The sequence below is a fragment of the Scyliorhinus torazame genome, chromosome 7 (assembly GCF_047496885.1).
Source record: "Scyliorhinus torazame isolate Kashiwa2021f chromosome 7, sScyTor2.1, whole genome shotgun sequence".
NCBI lineage: Eukaryota > Metazoa > Chordata > Chondrichthyes > Carcharhiniformes > Scyliorhinidae > Scyliorhinus > Scyliorhinus torazame.
Window position 1 is genome coordinate 136682898 of NC_092713.1, and position 19930 is coordinate 136702827.

At 44.7% G+C, this 19930-nt stretch overlaps 1 protein-coding gene across 1 annotated transcript in view; it reads right to left on the reverse strand.

Annotated features, from left to right (window-relative positions):
• Nucleotides 1-516: 516 nt before the first annotated feature.
• itpa (inosine triphosphatase (nucleoside triphosphate pyrophosphatase)) overlaps nt 517-19930 on the reverse strand; it is a 53761-nt gene continuing 34347 nt past the window's right edge. The window contains exons 5-8 of the mRNA XM_072511553.1: nt 12379-12410; nt 4841-4956; nt 865-941; nt 517-749 (exon numbers count right to left, since the gene is read on the reverse strand). Of these exons, the coding sequence (XP_072367654.1) occupies nt 617-749; nt 865-941; nt 4841-4956; nt 12379-12410 (358 nt within the window). The 3' untranslated portion in view covers nt 517-616. The remainder of the gene's footprint in view (nt 750-864; nt 942-4840; nt 4957-12378; nt 12411-19930) is intronic.

The window sequence follows — 19930 nt, forward strand, 5'->3', positions numbered from 1 at the left end:
AGCTCGCTGCCAGTGTCCACCATAAAACACAAGATTCAAAATACAGAGATTTCCACCTGATTATGTTTTCTCATGAATAAAGACCCATAAGCACATGGTTTATGAATTAGCTTTACAGAACCCCAAAAAAAGTATCTCCCCCATTCATTCTAAGTTGTGAAATACAGTATGTTGAGTTTGGAAGACCAGTTAGAATCCTGATCTTGAATGACATGCTCAAGTGTTACCGCAAGGGCGAATTTCACCCGTCCTGATTAGAGCATAGAGGAGAAAGTGAGGCAAACTATTCAGGGTATCTCTTGTGGAAGTGCTAAAGAATGGTTTTAGCAGTGATGTATCAAAATAAAATGCCTGGATTTCTCTGTGAGGATGTGAATATGGGCGATCCAACTTGACTTGTCCTCAGAACATCCCACTTCATCAGGCTTTACCAAGACTTGTTTAACACAGATGAGGGTATGAAGATGGAACTGCTTTGCTAGTGCATCATAACCCAACAACTTCATTGCAAAATAGTACCACCACTTAAAAATATTTATTGTCACCTGTTTGATACAAATTACATTAATGCATTGTACATTTTTTTTTAAACAAAAGATTAAACATGCAGACATTATTAATTACTTTCCTCGTCTAGCCTAGCTTTTTTCGTGGAATCATTCTTCTCAATAAAATAATCTGCCAATTCACGAAGTGCTTTGTAACGGTGGGAGATTGAATTCTTTACCTCTTTGGGCATTTCTGCATATCTGGAGAGATTCAATGAAAGACACATATTATTGGCAAAGCAAAATCGGATAAAATATCCATGTACATATTTAAAAAAACGTGTCCTAGCAACTTGAAAAGTGTTTCATGACTTACGTCAGATCAAAGCCGTCAGGCTGAAAACAAGGATCCCAACCGAAGTTTCTAGGTCCCCGAGGATTGACTATCTTGCCCTACATGATGGAAAAGATTGAATCATGTCGGTTAAATAAAGAAATCACTCATTTTAAACCCACGTATGCCCCTCCCATCGACAATTTTTCAGTGCCCTTCACTGCCATCCGTCACCATGGTCATGATAATTTAAAAATTCTTTCCTGGATGTTGCTGGCTAGGCCAGCAATTATTGCCCATTCCTAATTGCCCTCGAGAAGGTGACCGTGAACCGTCTTCTTGAACTGTTGCAGTCCATATGTTATTGGAACACCCAGTGCTGTTAAGGAGGGAGTTCCAGGATTTTCATCCAGCAGTGGTGAAGGATCAACAATGCAGTTGGTGTTTGGCTTGGAAAGGGAAGTTGCAGGTGTTCTCATGCATCTGCTGCCCTTGTCCTTCCAGGTGGTAGAGGTTGTGGGTTTGGAACAGGCTGTCGAAGGAGCCTTGTGTGTTGCTGCAGTGCATCTTGTAGATGGTCACACTGAAGCCACTGCGTGTCGGTGGTGGAGGTAGTGGATGTTGAAGGGGATGGATGGCCTGGGAGTTCCTTCCACGCAGACATTGGGAGAATGTGGAAAACTCCACAGAGACTGGCACCCGCTAACCACTGTGCCACAAGTCTGTACTGGGCATTGTGCATAGGGCCTCCTGCTAGCAGCTGTGAAGTGCTGGGTGGCATAAATGTAGAGATTAGACATGCATGTAGCATAGGAAGAAGGTTTTTAATATGGGATTTTAAATTTCATATAGATTGGGATAAGAGGACGAGCTCATGTTAGAAAGGGAGTGGACTTCCCGAGTGCGTTAAGGATAGTTTTCTGCAACAACATAACCAACAGTCATGCCATATTAGATTAAGCAATGCGTAATGAGCCAGATGTAATTAACATCCTAACCGTGCATGAACATCTTATTATTACATGATCAAGTTCAACATAGTGTTTGAAAGGGAGAAATGCAAAACAGATTCCTGAGATTTTAGACTTAGGCAGTCGTAGAATTTACAGTGCGGAAGGAGGCCATTTGGCCCATTGAGTCTGCACCAGCCCTTGGAAAGAGCACCCTACTTAAGCCCACATCTCTATCCTATCCCTGTAACCCAACCTAACCTTTTTGGACACTAAAGGGAATTTAGCACGGCCAATCTGCACATCTTTGGACTGTGGGAAGAAACCAGAGCACCCAGAGAAAACCCATGCAGACTCCACACAGACAGTGACCCAAGCCTGGGACCCTGGAGTGGTGGAGCAACTGTGCTAACCACTGTGCTGGCGTGCCGCCTGTGACGTATGAGGCAGAGACAGACACCAGCAAGTTGGGCAAATTGGTTAAAACAACAGAAGTTCATTTGTAGATGTTCAGAAGATAATCAGATACGCAACTAATTTATGCCTCGAGGGGCAAGAACTCAAGTTACCAAAACAAATGCCATGGACGATGAGGTGGTTAAGGGACAACATACTACTAAAAGAACAGCATACAAAAATGCAAAGACTACACAGACCCTGGTGACTCCTAGAGATATAAAGAACAAAAGGTGATAAAACATGGTTAAAAATAGGGAGCATGAAGAGAAACTTGTAAGGAATATCAACAAAGAGAATTGACACGTAAAAAAAAACATTAGGAAAAAGAGGGTTATTGGGAGAAACGTTGGCCCCTTGTAAACTGATAACTGTAAATTAAATTGTAAATGAAAATATGGAAATGAAAGATATGTTGAATAATTACTTTGCATCAGTACAGTAGAGGACACCACAGGGAAACTAATATTGAATCAGCGATAGGGTCCAACCATAAATAACTTTAGTAAAATCAGTATTGAAGAAATTAATAGCACTAAAGAGTGACAAGTCCCCAGAATCAAATGGCCTCCACCAGAGGTTAGAGGAAGCAGAAGAGAACATTACAGATGCCCTAATTATAATCTTTCAAAGTTCGCGCACTTTGAGAACTGTTCCTTTAGATTGAAAAGCTGTGCATATCATGGCGCTGTTAAGAAAGAGGTGGGGAAATCAAGGAATTATCAAGAAGTTTATCTTGGCATCTATTGTCAGGAAATTACTAGAGTCAACATTGAAGGATAGAGTGGCTGATCAGGGAGAGCCAGCATGGATTTGTAAATCCGATGAATCTGAAGAGGTGACTAAAATCATGGGTTCAGGAATATCCGTGGGTATTATTTATATGGACTTCCAGAAGGAGTTTGTTAAAGTTCGAGAAGAGGCAGCTAGCTAAAGCTGAAGCTCATGGGATTAAAAGCAAATGAGTAACTTGGTTAGAAAATTGGCTGAGCATTCAAGACAGAACAATGGGCAGGTACTCTAATTGATGAGGGCTTTCCTACAATGATCTGTATTGGGGTGTCAACTGTTCATCATATTTATGAACTTGGATAATGGGATAGAAAGTTACAGGTCCAAGTTTGCCGATGACACAAATATAGGTGGGATTGTTAGCAGTGTAGATGCAAAATTACATGGCATTAGTAGATCGTGGGGCAAAAATTGTGGGAAATGGGTTTTAATGTAGGCAAATGTGAGGTCATCCACTTTGGGCCCAAAAAAGGATAGACCAGAGTATTCCATAAAAGCTGAAATAAGAAATTGTGGAGCTTCGAAGAGACTTGTAGGTCCAGGGGTGATTAAAATGTCCTGGAAAGGTGCAGAAAATGGTCAAAAGTCATGCTGGTCTTCATATCTTGCAGATTAGAATACAAAGGGATAGAAATTATGCTGCAGCTATACAAAGTTCTACTTGAAGTATTTGGGGCAGTTTTAGGTAACATACCAGAGGAGGGATAAATTGACCTTGGAGGGAGTGCAGTGTAGATTTAGCAGAAAGATGCTGGGACTCAAGGGTTAAACTATGAGGAGATATTACAAACTGGCAGTATTCCCTGCATTTCTGACAGTAAAGGCATAATTTGATTGATTTTTAAAAAGATTATACGGAGAGCCGTTGAAGGGTAGATCGAGAGAGAAACTATTTCCAATGGTTGGGGAGGGTCTATGATTGAGGGGCAGAGTCTAAATGTTAGAGTCAGACCTTTCAGGAGCAAAATTAGGAAAACATTTCTACATGCAGAGACTAATGGAAGTTTGGATGTCTCTTCTGCAATTGGTGCTAGATCAATTATTAACTTCATTTTTGTTCTCCAAAAGGTATTAACAGACATCATGCAAAGGTGGATGTGTGGGCTTAGGTTACGGATCATTATGAATCTCATTGAATGGTGGAACAGGCTGAGGGCTAAATGGCCCACACATGCTCCTACGTATCTCTGATGTCCAGCTGCCAAGAAGCAAAAAGATTTGCATTTATTTAGCACCTTTCATGATTTTGGGATGTCCTAAAGCGATTTACAGCTAATGAAATACTTTTGAAGTATAGTCAATGTTGTAGGAAACAGTCAAAATGCGCAGCTAATATGAAAATTTACCCCAATATTGCTCAATTACAGGAGGAAAACATGGAGGAAAAATCCACAGGATTATCAACAGCTGCTGTAGCCATGGTGGAGTTGGTAGCACTCACTTCTGAGTCGGTAACACTCACTTCTGAGGCACAAGGTTCTGGATTCAAAGTCCTACTCCAGGACTTGAGCACTAAAATCAAAGCTGGCACTCCAGCACAATACGGAGCGGGTGCTGCGCTGTCGGCTGTGACATCTTTGGCAGAGATGGTAAACCAAAGCTCTATCTGCCTTCTCAGGTGAATGTAAAAGATCCGAAGGCTCGATCTCGAAGAGGAGCCAGGGAATTATCCGCAGTGTCCTGGACAATGTCTAACCTTCAATCAACACCACAAAAACAGTTTACCGAGTCAGTGTTATTGGTGGGAGCTTTCTGTGCATAAATTGGTTGCCACATTTCCTACATTACAACAGCGATAACACTTCTCTGTAATTACCTACCGGAGTTTTCCCTCGAAATAGCTTCACTGGGTCTTTTGGGTTTCCTGTGCTGTAAGCAAAGGTACAGAGTGCATATGCTGATTTGTCTTCAAAGCCTGCTAACATCTTATGCAAACCTGGGAAGAGAAACACAAGGGTGGTGCAAATTAACAACAGGTGTATTTGTGTTAGCTCAGTAAGTTGGATGTTCTGATGAGTTAACATGAACAATGTCCATTCTTCCTACATGCGGAGGGTAGAACTCTGCTACAGATTCACTTATGACTCGCATTAATGTTGCTGTCTGACTGAATGAAAGGTGATGTCCCTTTTTTCCTTCTTCCAATTTTAAATATTTAATAGAACATGTTCAAAATTATGAGGGGTTTTCATAGAGGGGATATGGAGAATCTGCTTACATTACAGAATGATCAGTACAACCAGAAGACAGATTTAAAAAATGGACAAAACATCCATGGGGTGACAAGTTTTATCCAGGGGAAGCAGTGAAAAAGTGGAATTGTTACTGGTCCAATAATCCAGAGACTTTGGGGATTGGGGGGGGGGGGGGGGGGGTGGAGGCTCACTTAGGTGCTTTAGAGAAGGAACTCTACAATGTGACTCCAGACGCACAGCAGTGTGCCAGTCTCTTAACTGCCCTCTGAAATGGCCTAGCCAGCCACTCCGTTGAAGGGCAATTAGGAATCGGCAACAAATGTCGGACTTGCCAGTGACACTCGCATCCCATGAAAGGAGGAGATCAATCCTGATCTCTGACCTAACTCCACATCACTGCCTTTGCAAAATGTCAATTAATACCTTTGGATAACCGAAAACGAAGTCTCAGATTTAAAATTAATAACTGATTTAGCACCAACTGCCATTTGCAGAATGAGTTCCAAACTGCAAGTAGAAGTGTATCCAAATTTTGTTCGAAAGGTCCAGCTGTAAAATTTAGACTGTGACCCTGAATCATGTTTGACCTATTTAAATGCATTGCTTCCCATTTCTGCAGATTGAATACCACTTGCCACTTTCCTGCCCACCTGACCAGTCCGTTGATATCTTTCTGTCTACAGCTATCGCACCATCAATCACACAACCAATTCTTGCATTCTCTGCAAACCTCATCATGCCTCATACATTTCAGTCTAAATCACAGTGATATCACTAAAAGCAATTGGACATATCCCTCCCTTCCCCTCCTCTCTCTTCTCCCCCCCTTCTCTCTCCCCCCCCCCCCCCCCCCCTCCCCACCACACCACCAACCATGGGGTGAATTGTTTCATTTTTTAGTAGTTTGGCCAGATATTGGGGATAACAAATTACCCAATGAAGACAAGCTGATAAGCAATACTCTGAATCAAACTCACCTTCCTGTCAACAGGCATGGTGCTCGAATGGCCTTCTCAGTGCTGTAGGCTTGTATTTATTTGCCCTTAAGCTCTCATGCACATTATTCACTCCAGAGGGTGGGGCTGGCAACTTGCACCCAAGCTCCAGGTTCTTGTATGCCCATCAATAGTCTCCCTTGCCCATCGCGTGTGCAGTATTGCTAAACCTATTGGCCAATAACATTTCTGAATAAACTAATAAAACCCAAAATTCAAAGACAGATTTAATGCAAATTCAATTCATCAATTTATTTTTCTACCACAGCAACACAATTGTTCTTTCTCTAGTTCTCTCCCAAATGACAGTGGCTGACGATGGCAGCTCCACTTCTACCCTGCCGCCCTCAATTTACAATCCTGGGCAATGAACAGCAACAGTGTTGTAAAATTTGATTCTGCCCATAAGAGCACAGTGGAGGATATGAAGATTAGGAATCTCAGCTGATTTTATTGTTCTTGCTGCTCTCTAACCCAGGGATCGGGAGGCCAAGTAAGTCAGCATTAGCGCAGCAAAAGCAGCCGCTACCAGGGATTGAATGGGATGGCTTTGAATTTGCATTGCTCATTATCACACCATGCAATCTAATCAAGGGTGTGGTATTATTCAGCTAAACTGGAGGGCATACATTTTCTTGATCAGCAATGAACTATTGAGTTTTCATCAATTGAACAGTCAAAACTGAGTTTGATAGAGGGATATGGAACTAAGATGGGCAAATGGACTCGAGATACAGGCCAGCCATGACCCAGTTAAGTAGTGGAACAGGCTTGAGGGACCCTACTCCTGCCCCTAACAAAGCTCAATCAAGCTTATGATCGACTGCATTAAAACAGAACCATGAAAGAGTTTAAATGTATCCTTTATAAGCTTGAGACCATAAGAAAGCCATGGCTTCTGATACCAACATTCATTCAAATCCACTTCAATTACTCCTTCATCAGAATGTGGGACTGCCAATGTGTCGAGGAGCTATTCAGAGCAGCTGGCTTGAATCACGCCTTCTACAAGCTGTTGCAGAGTGACATGGCTGGCCATTATGGAACATGTTATCTCCCTCCTGGTGGGAAGAGGAAGTGTGTTGGCAATTTGTCTGGAAAAATATACAGGGGAGAGAGAAAAGAGAAACTTAAAATCAAACCATTATCTCTCAATATAGCCTAGCCATAGACTGCTGCGTACACGAATACCCAGGCTCTCTTGTACTCCAAAATCTCACTACAGAAAATATGCAAGGTATACTTTTAGCTACAGCTCTCAAACAATTGGCTAATTGATATGTAAACCCCCAATGTGATCGCAACCTGCTCGCCAGTCCTGGATGCCAATTATTGGCCATGCAAATACTTGATACTTAGCCATTTTTATTATGTTAACTTCCTAATGCTGGAATGCTCATCCTAAATGCAACACTGTCCACAGAAAGCCTCAATCAATGCACAAAAAACTTGTAATTAAACGTGACCCACACACCTTGGGAGAAACTATGGTTGAGAAACTATCGGCTGTAATAGGTAAAAATATCCAATCTGACCAGTAATGTAGATCACAAACTAAATTTGGATCACAAATTGTGGAGTATATTGGCATGGGTTACAGACTGGTTAACAAACTGAAAACAGTCGTGATAAACAGGGCAGTAAGCGAAGTAGCTTAAACATCAGTGTTAGGCCTCAATTATTTAAAATCCATACTATTGAGGTAGATAGATCATAGAACCCTGCAGTGCAGAAGGCAGCCATTTTGTTCATCGAGTCTGCACCAATCCTCTAAAAGAGCATCCTACTTATTCCCACTCCCCCGTCCTAACCCCGCAGCCCCACCTGACCGTTGGACTATTGGGAGCAGTTTAGCATTGTCAATCTACCTAACCTGCACTTCTTTGGATTGTGGGAGGAAACCAGAGCACCCAGAGGTGCAAACGTGAAATGGGAAATGGTAAGCAGGCACATTAAAATTAGAGTCAGTGCGGATATACCCTTTCTAACACATAAGAACATAAGAACTAGGAACAGGAGTAGGCCTCTGGCCCCTCGAGCCTGCTCCGCCATTTAATGAGATCATGGCTGATCTTTGTGGGCTCAGCTCCACTCTCCGGCCCTTACACCATATCCCCGAATCCCTTTATTCTTTAGAAAGGCATCTATCTTTTTCTTAAAAATGTTTAAAGAAGGAGCCTCAACTGCTTCACTGGGCAAGGAATTCCAGAGATTCACAACCCTTTGGGTGAAGAAGTTCCTCCTACACTCCGTCCTAAATCTACCTCCCCTTATTTTGAGGCTATGCCCCCTAGTTCTGCTTTCCCCGACCATTGGAAACAACCTGCCCGCATCTATCCTATCTATTCCCTTCATAATTTTATATGTCTCAATAAGATCCCCCTGCATCCTTCTAAACTGGAAGATCTGGGCTGCTGTATTTTGTCTTACATTTTTGTCTTTTCATCCAATCTTTTTTTCCCCCTCATTTTTTTGTACCTAATTTGACAATTCATTTACCTACTGTGACGAATGCGGGATTTTAGATGTACTGGATTGGATTGCATTGGATTTGTTTATTGTCACGTGTACTGTGGTACAGTGAAAAGTATTTTTCTGCGAGCAGCTCAACAGATCATTAAGTACATGGGAAGAAAACGGAATAAAAGAAAATACATAATAGGGCAACACAATGTATACAATGTAACTACATAAGCACCGGCATAGGATGAAGCATACAGGGTGTAGTATTATGAGGTCAGTCCATAAGAGGGTGATTTAGGAGTCTGGTAACAGCGGGGAAGAGTCTGTTTGTGCGTGTTCTCAGACTTCTGTATCTCCTGCCCGATGGAAGAAGTTGGAAGAGTCAGTAAGTCGGGTGGGAGGAGTCTTTGATTATGCTGCCCGCTTTCCCCAGGCAGCGGGAGGTGTAGATGGAGTCAATGGATGGGAGGCAGGTTTGTGTGATGGACTGGGCGGTGTTCACGACTCTCTGAAGTTTCTTGCGGTCCTGGGCCGAGCAGTTGCCATACCAGATTGTGATTCAGCCAGATAGGATGCTTTCTATGGTGCATCTGTAAAAGTTGGTAAGGGTTAATGTGGACATGCTGTATTTCCTTAGTTTCCTGATGAAGTACAGGCGCTATTGTGCTTTCTTGGTGGTAGCGTCGACGTGGGTGGACCAGGACAGATTTTGAGATGTGCACCTCTAGGAATTTGAAACTGCTAACCATCTCCACCTCGGCCCCGTTGATGCTGACAGGGGTGTGTACAGTACTTTGCTTCCTGAAGTCAATGACCAGCTCTTTAGTTTTGCTGGCATTGAGGGAGAGATTGTTGTCGCTGCACCACTCCACTAGGTTCTCTATCTCCCTCCTCTATTCTGACTTGTCGTTATTCGAGATCCGGCCCACTATGGTCGTATCGTCAGCAAATTTGCAGATGGAATTGGAACCAAATTTTGCCACACAGTCATGTGTGTACAGGGAGTAGAGTAGGGGGCTAAGTACGCAGCCTTGCGGGACCCCGGTATTGTGGAGGTGTTGTTGTTCATTCTTATTGATTGTGGTCTGTTGGTCAGAAAATCGAGGATCCAGTTGCAGAGTGGGGAGCCAAGTCCTAGGTTTTGGAGCTTTGATATGAGTATGGTGTTGAAGGCGGAGCAGTAATCAATAAATAGGCGTCTGATGTAAGAGTCCTTGTTGTCGAGATGCTCTAGGGACGAGTGTAGGGCCAGGGAAATGCCGCCTGCGGAGGACAGTTGCGACGATATGCAAATTGCAGTGGATCAAGGCGTTCTGGGAGTATGGAGGTGATGCACTTCATGATCAACCTCTCGAAGCACTTCATTACGACTGAAGTCAGGGCCACCGGACGGTAGTCATTGAGGCACGTTGCCTAGTTCTTCTTTGGCAACATTATAAACATTTGGAAATTTAAGAGTCAAAAGTCTGGGCTAGAGTGCATATGACCGCAGTAGTCATGTTTTTAAAATAATCTTGTTTTGCAAGACCAGAAAGCTTTTGGGAGCCAGAGGTGAAATTGATCAAGGTAGAATTTGGGCTAATGCACTGTTGTTTGACAAGGGGGAGCCCATGTGTTTTAAGTTTGGGGAGTTGATTTGCTTTCAGCTTAAGGTGTTGAGTGATGTTATTACTGGGTGGAGCCAAAGTATTCAGACATTTTGAGAAAAACTTTTGAGTAGAGTTTTGATCTGGCTACTCTTTCGACTTTTAGTCTTCTGCTCTCACGGTAGGATAGTTAAAAAAGATTAATAGTATGTAAAGCTGCGCAGACTTGTCTGAGGACAAGGAAGTTGAAACAAACCAGTTGAAACAGCTTTTTGTACACATCCAGCCAGAGCCTGCAGGAGTTCTAACAGGAGCAAACCTTTTCTGGAAATCAAGTATTGCTCTGTGTCATTGGGTTGTAGAATAGATCGAGAGCTGTACGTTTTTTCTTCCTTGTTGTTTAATTGGGAATAGAGATCGTAATTAAGGGTGTTGCATTTACTGTATTGAGTAGTATTGTTTAAGGGGTGATTATAAGCTACTTTTGGGTGTGATGTTAAAGAGTTAGTATTCTGATAATAAAAGTTGCATTTTAAAATACCAAATCCCTATTTCTTCGTGTAATCACCCCTGGGGCGAATCATTCTTTCCGCACAGTCTTACAAAATAAACTACAATTTTGGGGTATCGGTCCAGTATCCTAGTCACTGTTGGGGTTAGGTCTGTATTGTAATACTATCCTAATTCATCATAGTCCTTCTAACTTCTCCAGTCTCTCATCTCTTTTGTTAATGATGTGGAGATGCCGGCGTTGGACTGGGGTGAGCACAGTAAGAAGTCTTACAACACCAGGTTAAAGTCCAACAGGTTTGTTTCGAATCATTAGCTTTCGGAGAACTGCTCCTTGCTCAGGTGAATTAAGAGATAGGTTCCAGAAACCTATATATAGACAAAGTCAAAGATGCAAGACAATACTCTGAATGCGAGCATTTGCAGGTAATTAAGTCTTTACAGATCCAGAGAGAGGGGTAATCCCAGGTTAAAGAGGTGTGGATTGTCTCAAACCAGGACAGTTGGTAGGATTTTGCAAGCCCATGCCAGATGGTGGGGGGGTGAATGTAATGCGATATGAATCCAAGGTCCCGGTTGAGGCTGTACTCATGTGTGCAAAACTTGGCTACAAGTTTCTGCTCGGCGATTCTGCATTGTCGCGCGTCTTGAAGGCCGCCTTGGAGAATGCTTACCCGAAGATCAGAGGCTGAATGCCCTTGACTGCTGAAGTGTTCCCCGACTGGAAGGGAACATGCCTGCCTGGCGATTGTCGCACGATGTCCTTTCATCCGTTGTTGCAGCGTCTGCATGGTCTCGCCAATGTACCACGCATCGGGACATCCTTTCCTGCAGCGTATGAGGTAGACAACGTTGGTCGAGTCGCACGAGTATGTACCCCGTAGCTGGTGGTTGGTGTTCTCACGTGTAATGGTGGTATCCATGTCGATGATCTGGCACGTCTTGCAGAGATTTCCATGGCAGGGTTGTGTGGTGTCGCGGTTGCTGTTCTGAAGGCTGGGTAGTTTGCTGCAAACAATGGTTTGTTTGAGGTTGCGCGGTTGTTTGGCGGCAAGTAGTGGGGGTGTGGGGATGACCTTGGCAAGATGTTCATCTTCATCTATGACGTATTGAAGGCTGCAAAGAAGATGTTGTAGTTTCTCTGCTCCGGTGAAGTACTGGACGACTGTACTCTGTCGGTTGTGTCCCGTGTTTGTCTTCTGAGGAGGTTGGTGTGTTTTTTTGCTGTGGCGCGTTGGAATTGTCGATCGATGAGTCGAGCGCCATATCCCGTTTGTACGAGGGCATCTTTCAGCGTCTGTAGATGTCTGTTACGCTTCTCCTTGTCTGAGCAGATTCGGTGTCTCCGGAGGGCTTGTCCAAAAGGGACTTCTTTAATGTGTTTAGGGTGGCAGCTGGAGAAGTGGAGCATCGTTACACAAGTGTTGTAATACTTCTTACTGTACTCGTTTGTTAAGGGGAGGACTATTGAACCCACCTTAATTACCGTGATCAATACATTCAATTTGTCATCATCTTAAATTGCCCCCCATCTCATTACTATATACTTATAGAATTTACAGAAAATTGAGGCTTCAGAAATTGCTTTCAATACCCTAAGATTACCAACCTTCAGGTTGCAACTTTTCCAGGAACCATTTTCTAGAAGGAGATAAAAAAAAAAAATTAGAAATCCCAGTGTGTAACAGGCACCTGCAGATGCATAACCTGTGTGAAGTCAAGGACCCCAAGCCGTCAAAAAATCAAAACTGTTTCAAGCTTTCTTCATACTAAACACCGCAGCTTCCATAGAGAAAATGAAAGTTGTCCTTTTGGAGGACCACTTCCCCATTTAGCATAGGTGACCTGAAACTTGCACATTTTAGTCACCTCCTTGTTCCCACTCATGGAGTCAGGGTCCATTCCCTCCCATTTCTCCCTTTGCTGACTGATGTTGGGTTATAATCAAGGGCTGTTAGACAGACAGACGGAGAGAGACAGTGCGAGAGAGAGCGAGAGAGAGACAGACAGATAGATTTCTATTACGAAAGGGAGACATGAAGCTGAGCAGAGGTACAGCTCAACAGTGAGCAATACAATTGCACATACTCCAATCTGTGTAGACACCGGAATCAATAGATGTGCCAGGCCAGTTTTCCACCAATGCGGTCTTAACTATAGAGTATTACCAGCTTTATTTTTGTTGCTTCGTCCATCCCAGTTCTGAGTTAAAAGATCTGTCAGGCAGTACAATTGGTCACAGTGGCTCGAGGTTAGAAACACTGGAAAAGTAGGTTCCAGGCTAATATAACCAATGCATGATGGGATGCTTGGCCATAATTATAATGTCCCCACAAAACTACTGACAGGGCAAGAATAAGAACCAACCTATTTGAGAAACATATTTGCAGTGTCAGTTAAACATAAACTGACTAAGAAGGTGGGGCAGCTGCGAAGGGCGAGAGTGGCAGTATACGAGTACGGGGAGAAGCGAGCAGGATGTTAGCGTACCAGTTGAGGAAGCTGGAGGCGGCAAGAGAAATTGCGAAAGTGAAGGACATGGGAGGGAACATGGTCTTGGACCCGGCGGGGTGAATGGGGTGTTTAGGGAGTTTTATAGTAAATTGTAAAAGTCGGAACCCCCGGCCAGGGAAGAGGTGATGAGGAGGTTTCTGGGAGCGTTGGAGTTCCCGAAGGCGGACGAGGAGTTGGTGGAGGGCTTGGGGGCCCCAAATCGGGATTGTAGAAGTAGTGGAGGGGTTGGAGGCGATGCAGTTGGAGAAGGCCCCGGGACCAGACTGGTACCCGGTGGGATTCTACAAGAATTTCTGAGGGGTGTTGGGACCGCTGTTGGTAAGGGCCTTCAATGAAGGAAAGGAGCTGGGAGTGCGCCCCCCGACTTTGTCACAAGCGTTGATCTCCCTCATTTTAAAATGGGATAAGGACCTGGAAAACTTAGGTCGTATAGGCCGATCTCCCTTTTAAATGTGGATGCCAAACTGTTTCCGACAATCCTGGCCACAAGGATCGAGGAGTGCGTCCCAGGGGTAATTGGGAAGGACCAGATGGGGTCCGTTAAGGGGCGGCATTTGGCAATCAACATTAGGAGATTGCTTAATGTAATCATGATGCCTCCAGAGGGGCGTGAGGTGGAGGTGGTGGCGGCCATGGATGCAGAGATGGCCTTTGATCGAGTGGAGTGGGAATATTTGTGGGAGGTCCTGGGGCAGTTTGGGTTTGGGCAGGGATTTGTGGATTGGGTCCGGTTGCTGTACCAGGCACCAGTGGCGGGTGTGCGGACGAATCAGGCAAGATTGGACTACTACAGGTTACACCGGGGGAAGAGGCAGGGATGTCCACTTTCCCAACTGTTGTTTTCGGGAGCTTTCGATATTTGGATATCCAGGTGGCACGGGAGTGGGAGCAGGTGCACAAGCTGAATCTGGGTCGGTTGGTAGAACAGATCATGGGGGATTTTCGAGGTGGGATGCGCTCCCGTTGTCATTGGTGGGGCGGGTACAGACAGTTAAAATGACGATCCTCCAGAGGTTTGTTTTCCAAGTCTCACAATTTTTATTCGAAAGGCGTTTTTCAAAAAGGTGAATGCAGAGATCTCGGGATTTGTTTGGGCGGGTAAAACCCCGCGAGTGAAAGAGATGCTGCTGGAGTGGGGGTGTGGGGGTGTGGGTTGGCCCTCCCGAATTTCATCAACTATTACTGGGCGGCAAATATTGCGATGGTCAGGAAGTTGTTAGTGGGGGAGGGGTCGGTATGGGAATCGGGTGGAGGCAGCCTCATGTAAGGACACGAATTTGGGCTCATTATTTTTAGCACCTCTGCCGCTCTCGCCGGCTCGGTACTCCACAAGCCCGGTAGCAGTGGCCACCCTCAGAGTATGGGGACAGTGGAGGCAGCATATGGGATTAGAGGGGGCATCGGTGTGGGCGCCGATATGTGATAATCACCGGTTCGCTCCGGGGGGCCTGAGCGGGGGGGGGAGGTGCGGGCAGGGATGAAGAGATTTGGGGATCTCTTTATTGATGAGGGTTTCCCAAACCTGGAAGAGCTGGAGAAGGAGTTTGAGTTGCCAGGGGGGGAATGGGTTCCAGGACCTGCAGGTGAGGGATTTTGTGCGGAGTCAGGTTTCGACCTTCCCGTACCTGTCGCCCCAGGGGCTACAGGATAAGGTGGTGTCGAGAACAGGAGTAGGAGAGGGGAAGGTCTCAGAGATCTATAAGGGCTGATGGAGTGGGAGGGGGCCCCGATAGGGATGAAGAGAAAGTAGGAAGAGGAGCTGTGTGGAGAGGTAGAGGCTGGATTATGGGAGGAGGTCCGGAGGAGAGTTAATGCATCCTTAATGTGCGCCAGGCTCAACCTGATACAATTTAAGGTGGTCCACAGGGCACACATGACTGTAGCTAGGTTGAGCAGGTTCTTGTTCTTGGAGGAGATGGAGGACAGGTGCGGGCGCTGTGCAGGGGGTCCTGCGAATCATGTCCATATGTTTTGGGCATGTCCAAGGCAGAGGGGTTTCTGGCAGGGGTTCTCTGATGTCATGTCAGAGGTATTACAAATGAGGGTGGTGCCGAATCCAGAGGTGGCGATCTTGTGTTTTGGAAGACCCGGGAGCCCAGGGGGCGAGAGAGGCTGAAATCCTGGCCTTTGTCTACCTGGTAGCCTGGAGACGGATCTTACTAGGGTGGAGGGGCTCGGAGTCCCCGAAGCCGGTGGTGTGGGTTAGCGACATGGCGGGGTTTCTCAGGCTCGAAATAATTACATTTGCCTTGAGGGTTTCGTTTCAGGGGTTTGCTCGGAGGTGGCAACAGTTCATCGATTTCTTTGAGAAAAATTAAGCTGGGGGGAGGGAGAGGATAAAAGGGGAGGCATGGGACGTGGTTGGGGAAGGTGGCACTGTTTGTGTAAGCCATGTTGCCTAGGGTTTGTTCCCGGGCGGGTTTGTCGGGTATATTATTGTGGTTTTGTTTTTATTGAAATTTGATGTTTAAAATTGTTAAAATTATAAATGCCTCAATAAAATATTTTCTAAAAAAATACATAAACGGACATCTGAAACCACAGACCTTGTGCAAAGTGCTCTGACCTCATTAAAGTGAATATGCAGCCAGAAATGAAGCAGACCCCTTAACTGTCCTTAATCATATCAACGGGACAAACAAAAAAAAACAGACATCTGGTTGTCACAAACTGTCACATACGGATAGAAAACCTAACATTGTAGTTTTGTTTCTTAAATCAATCTGTTTATGTACATAGTTACACACAAGCTAATTAACTCAGACATGAGTTATCATCATAGATTATCATAGAATTTACAGTGCAGAAGGAGGCCATTCGGCCCATCGAGTCTGCACCGGCTCTTGAAAAGAGCACCCTACCCAAGGTCAACACCACCACCCTATCCCCATAACCCAATAACCCCACCCAACACTAAGGGCAATTTTGGACACTAAGGGCAATTTATCATGGCCAATCCACCTAACCCGCACATCTTTGGACTGTGGGAGGAAACCGGAGCACCCGGAGGAAACCCACGCATACACGGGGAGGATGTGCAAACTCCGCACAGACAGTGACACAAGCCGGAATCGAACCTGGGACCCTGGAGCTGTGAAGCAATTGTGCTACCCACAAGGCTACCGTGCTGCCCACGGTTTACTCCAGTGTATAAATATAGCAGAATAACCATTGTATGTGGAGTCTCGTCCTACTGACGATTAGGTGCAGTCTCCCCTTGTGCAAGTAAAACTAACTATGGATGTTAAACTTATATTTTATTGTTAGAGTCTTACTCGGAGTCGGGTTTTCGACAATACCCCCCTCTTCAAATAAAGTACATTGGCCTCCGATTGATACACAGTGACCTACGCTAGGAAGGGCATACAAGTAGAGATTAGAGTCCATCAAAGCAAACTGGCGCGCAGCAAATATGATTAAGGAGTTGAATGCATGGCTCAAAGATTGCGTGGGAAGGATGGGTTTCAATTCATGGGGCACTGGCGATAGTACGGAGGAAAGTGGGAGCTATAATGTTGGGATGGTCGTCACCTGAACCAAGCTGGGCCCAATATTTTGGCGAGTCGCATCGGTGATAGAGAAGGAGGAAAACGACAAAGTTGGGATAAGGGATCATGTGACGGAAGTTGAGTCAATTAAAGGGAAAGAAGGTGGCCAATAGAGCAAGGTAGCAATAAGGGCAATGATAACCAGACTGTGGCAGGAAGTAACAGGCGTTCAGTGTGCCAGCAGACAAGGCCAGACTTTGCAAAAATAGTAAAAAGACAGAATTAAACGCTATGAATCTGAATGCATGTAGCATTCATAACTATTTGGATGAATTGTCAGCACAAATATAAATAAATATATATGACACGATAGCCATTACTGAGATGTGGCTACAAAGTGACCAGTGGGACCGGAATATTTAAAAGGTACTTGACATTTCAGAATGATAGGACGTTAAGAAAAGGTGGTGGGGTAGCTGTGTTAATTAAAGATGACATTAGTACAATAGTGAGAGTTGATTTTGGTTTTAAAGTTCAAATAGAATCAGTTTAGGTAAAGATAACAATTAGCAAAGGAAAGAGGTCACTAGTGGGAGTCGTTTATCGGTCCTCAACAGCAGCTACACTGTAGGATAAGAGTATACGGGAGGAAATAATACTGTTTGTAAGAAAGGTACCACTATAATCATGGGTGATCTTAAGCTACACATAGATGGCTAAAGGTAGTCTGGCAGATGAGTTCATGGAGCATGCATAGGTCAATTTCAACAGCAGAACATTCTGGTGCCAACCAGACAGTAGACTATTCTCTATCTGGTAATGTGCAACGAGATAGGATAATTAATGACGTCATTGTGAAGGAATCACGAGGTAACAGTGATCATAACCTTATTGAATTTCACATTCATTTGAGATTGAGAAATGCAGGTCTAAGACTAGTATTTTGAAATTAAATAAAGACAGAGAAGCAATGTCCAAACGATTAAAAAGAAATTAAAAGACGAGCAGAGCCAGGGCTCGCGAAAACACAGCTGCTCCCGGGGGCACTTCACATGACCCCCAGTTCAACCATTTTTAAAACCGATGCATATATTTAATATCCCATTCGCACTTCATCCTCAACAATTACATTTTCCCCCAAAGAAGTCAGTCATACCCTCTCCCAATTATTTTGATTAAAACCCTGAACTATATTAGTGACTTCTGTGAAGAGACAGAGAGTAAGGTATCTACGTGTGCTGACAATACAAAGCTAGCTCGGAGTGCAAGCTGTGAGGAGAGCACAAAGAGGTTGTAAAGGGTTGTAGACAGGACAAGTAAATGGGCAACAAGGTGGCAGATCGATTATGTGGGGAAGTGTAGTTACTCAGTTTTTGTCAAAAGAATGATAAAAGCAAAATATTTTTCAAAAATGTATGAAACCTGCAAATGTTATGTTCAGAGATACTTGGGGGGGGGGGGGGACTCATACAAGGAACACTGAAAGTTGGCATGCAGGTACAACAAGCAATTGGGACAGCAAACTGCATAGTGGCCTTCTTTTTTGGCATGGGGCAGCACAGTGACAGTGACTAGCACTGCTGTCTCAGCGCCAGGGACCCGGGTTCAATTCCGGCCTTGGGTGACAATGTATCTGTCTGGCGTTTGCACTTTCTCCCAGCGTCTGTATGGATTTTCTCCGGGTGCTCCGGTTTCATTCCACAGTCCAAAGATGTGCAGTTAAGGTGGATTGGCCATGCTAAAATTGCCCCTCAGAGTCCAAAAATGTCCATGTTAACTGGGGTCATGGGGCTAGGGCAAGGGAGTGGACGGAGGTAGGGTGCGCTGTCAGAGGGTCATTGCCGACTTGATGGGCTGAATGGCCTCCTTCTGCACAGTAGGAATTCTATGATTCGGTGGGATTGGAGCTGCACAAGACTAAAAACGTTTTTTTTTTTACAATTATACAGAGTTTTGGTGAAACCACACCAGGAATAGTGTGCGCAGGTTTTGTCTCCTATGATGAGAGACTGAGTCTATGTTCTCTGGAATTTGGAAGAATGAGAGATGGGATGGGATTCTTCGTTTTCCCCAGCTGAGTGTTTCTCGGTGACGCTTCTCTCGGTGATGGTGGGGGGGGGGGGGGATTCACTGCCGCCTCTTGTCAATGGGATTTCCCGTTGAAGCCACTCCAAACTATCCGGAAACTCGCGGGCGGGGGTGCGCTGCCGGTGTGAACAGGGACTCCCAATGGCCAGCCAATTCCGGCCCCTGATCTTCTGGAAACATACAAGATTCTGAATGTGCTCGCGTTACTTTCAAAGGCTCCACAGCCACAGTTTTCTAATGACTGTATACTTTTTTTTTTCCCTATTAAACTATTTTACTTCAGTTTTCTGCATTAAATTGCCTATGCCATTTTTGAGCCCATGTCAGAAGAACATTTCCTGTCAGTTCAAATTAAGAGATTATATTCTTTCATGTGATGGCAAGCCCATCATTTGATGCTCATCACCAACTGCACTCGAGATGGTGGCGAGATGCCATCTTGGTTTGCTGCAATCTATCTGGGCCAGCACCCAAGTGCTGTTCATGCGTTTCAGGATTTTGATCCAGTGACATTGAAGGAATTGTGACACAGTCACGTGGAGAAAGTGCAAACTCCGCAGTCACCCAAGGCTGGAATTAAACTTGCGACCCTGGGGCTGTGAGGCAGCTGTGCTTACCACTGTGCCACTGGTCCATTTCAGTTTCTTGTCAATGGTAACCCCTGATGTTGATGATAATGCTATTGAATGTCAAGGGAAAATGGTTAGATTCTCTCTTGTTGGAGATGGTCATTGATGTCACAAGTATCACATGATGTAATTAGCCACTCATCAGCCCAAGGCTAACTGTTGTCCAAGCCTCGCTGCATATGGACGCGGACTACTTCAGTATTTGAGATGTAATGATGCTGAGAATTATACAATCAACAAGTGAACATTCGGACTTCTGAACTTACAATGGAAGGTAGGTCATTGAAGATAGTTGGGCCGAGGACACTATGCTGAGGAACTCCTGCATCGATGTCCCCAGACTGAATGATTGCCCTCCAACAACCACAACCTTTATGTTAGGGATGACTCCAAACTGCGCAGAGATTACCTGCCATCAATTGCCACTGACTTCAATTTTGCT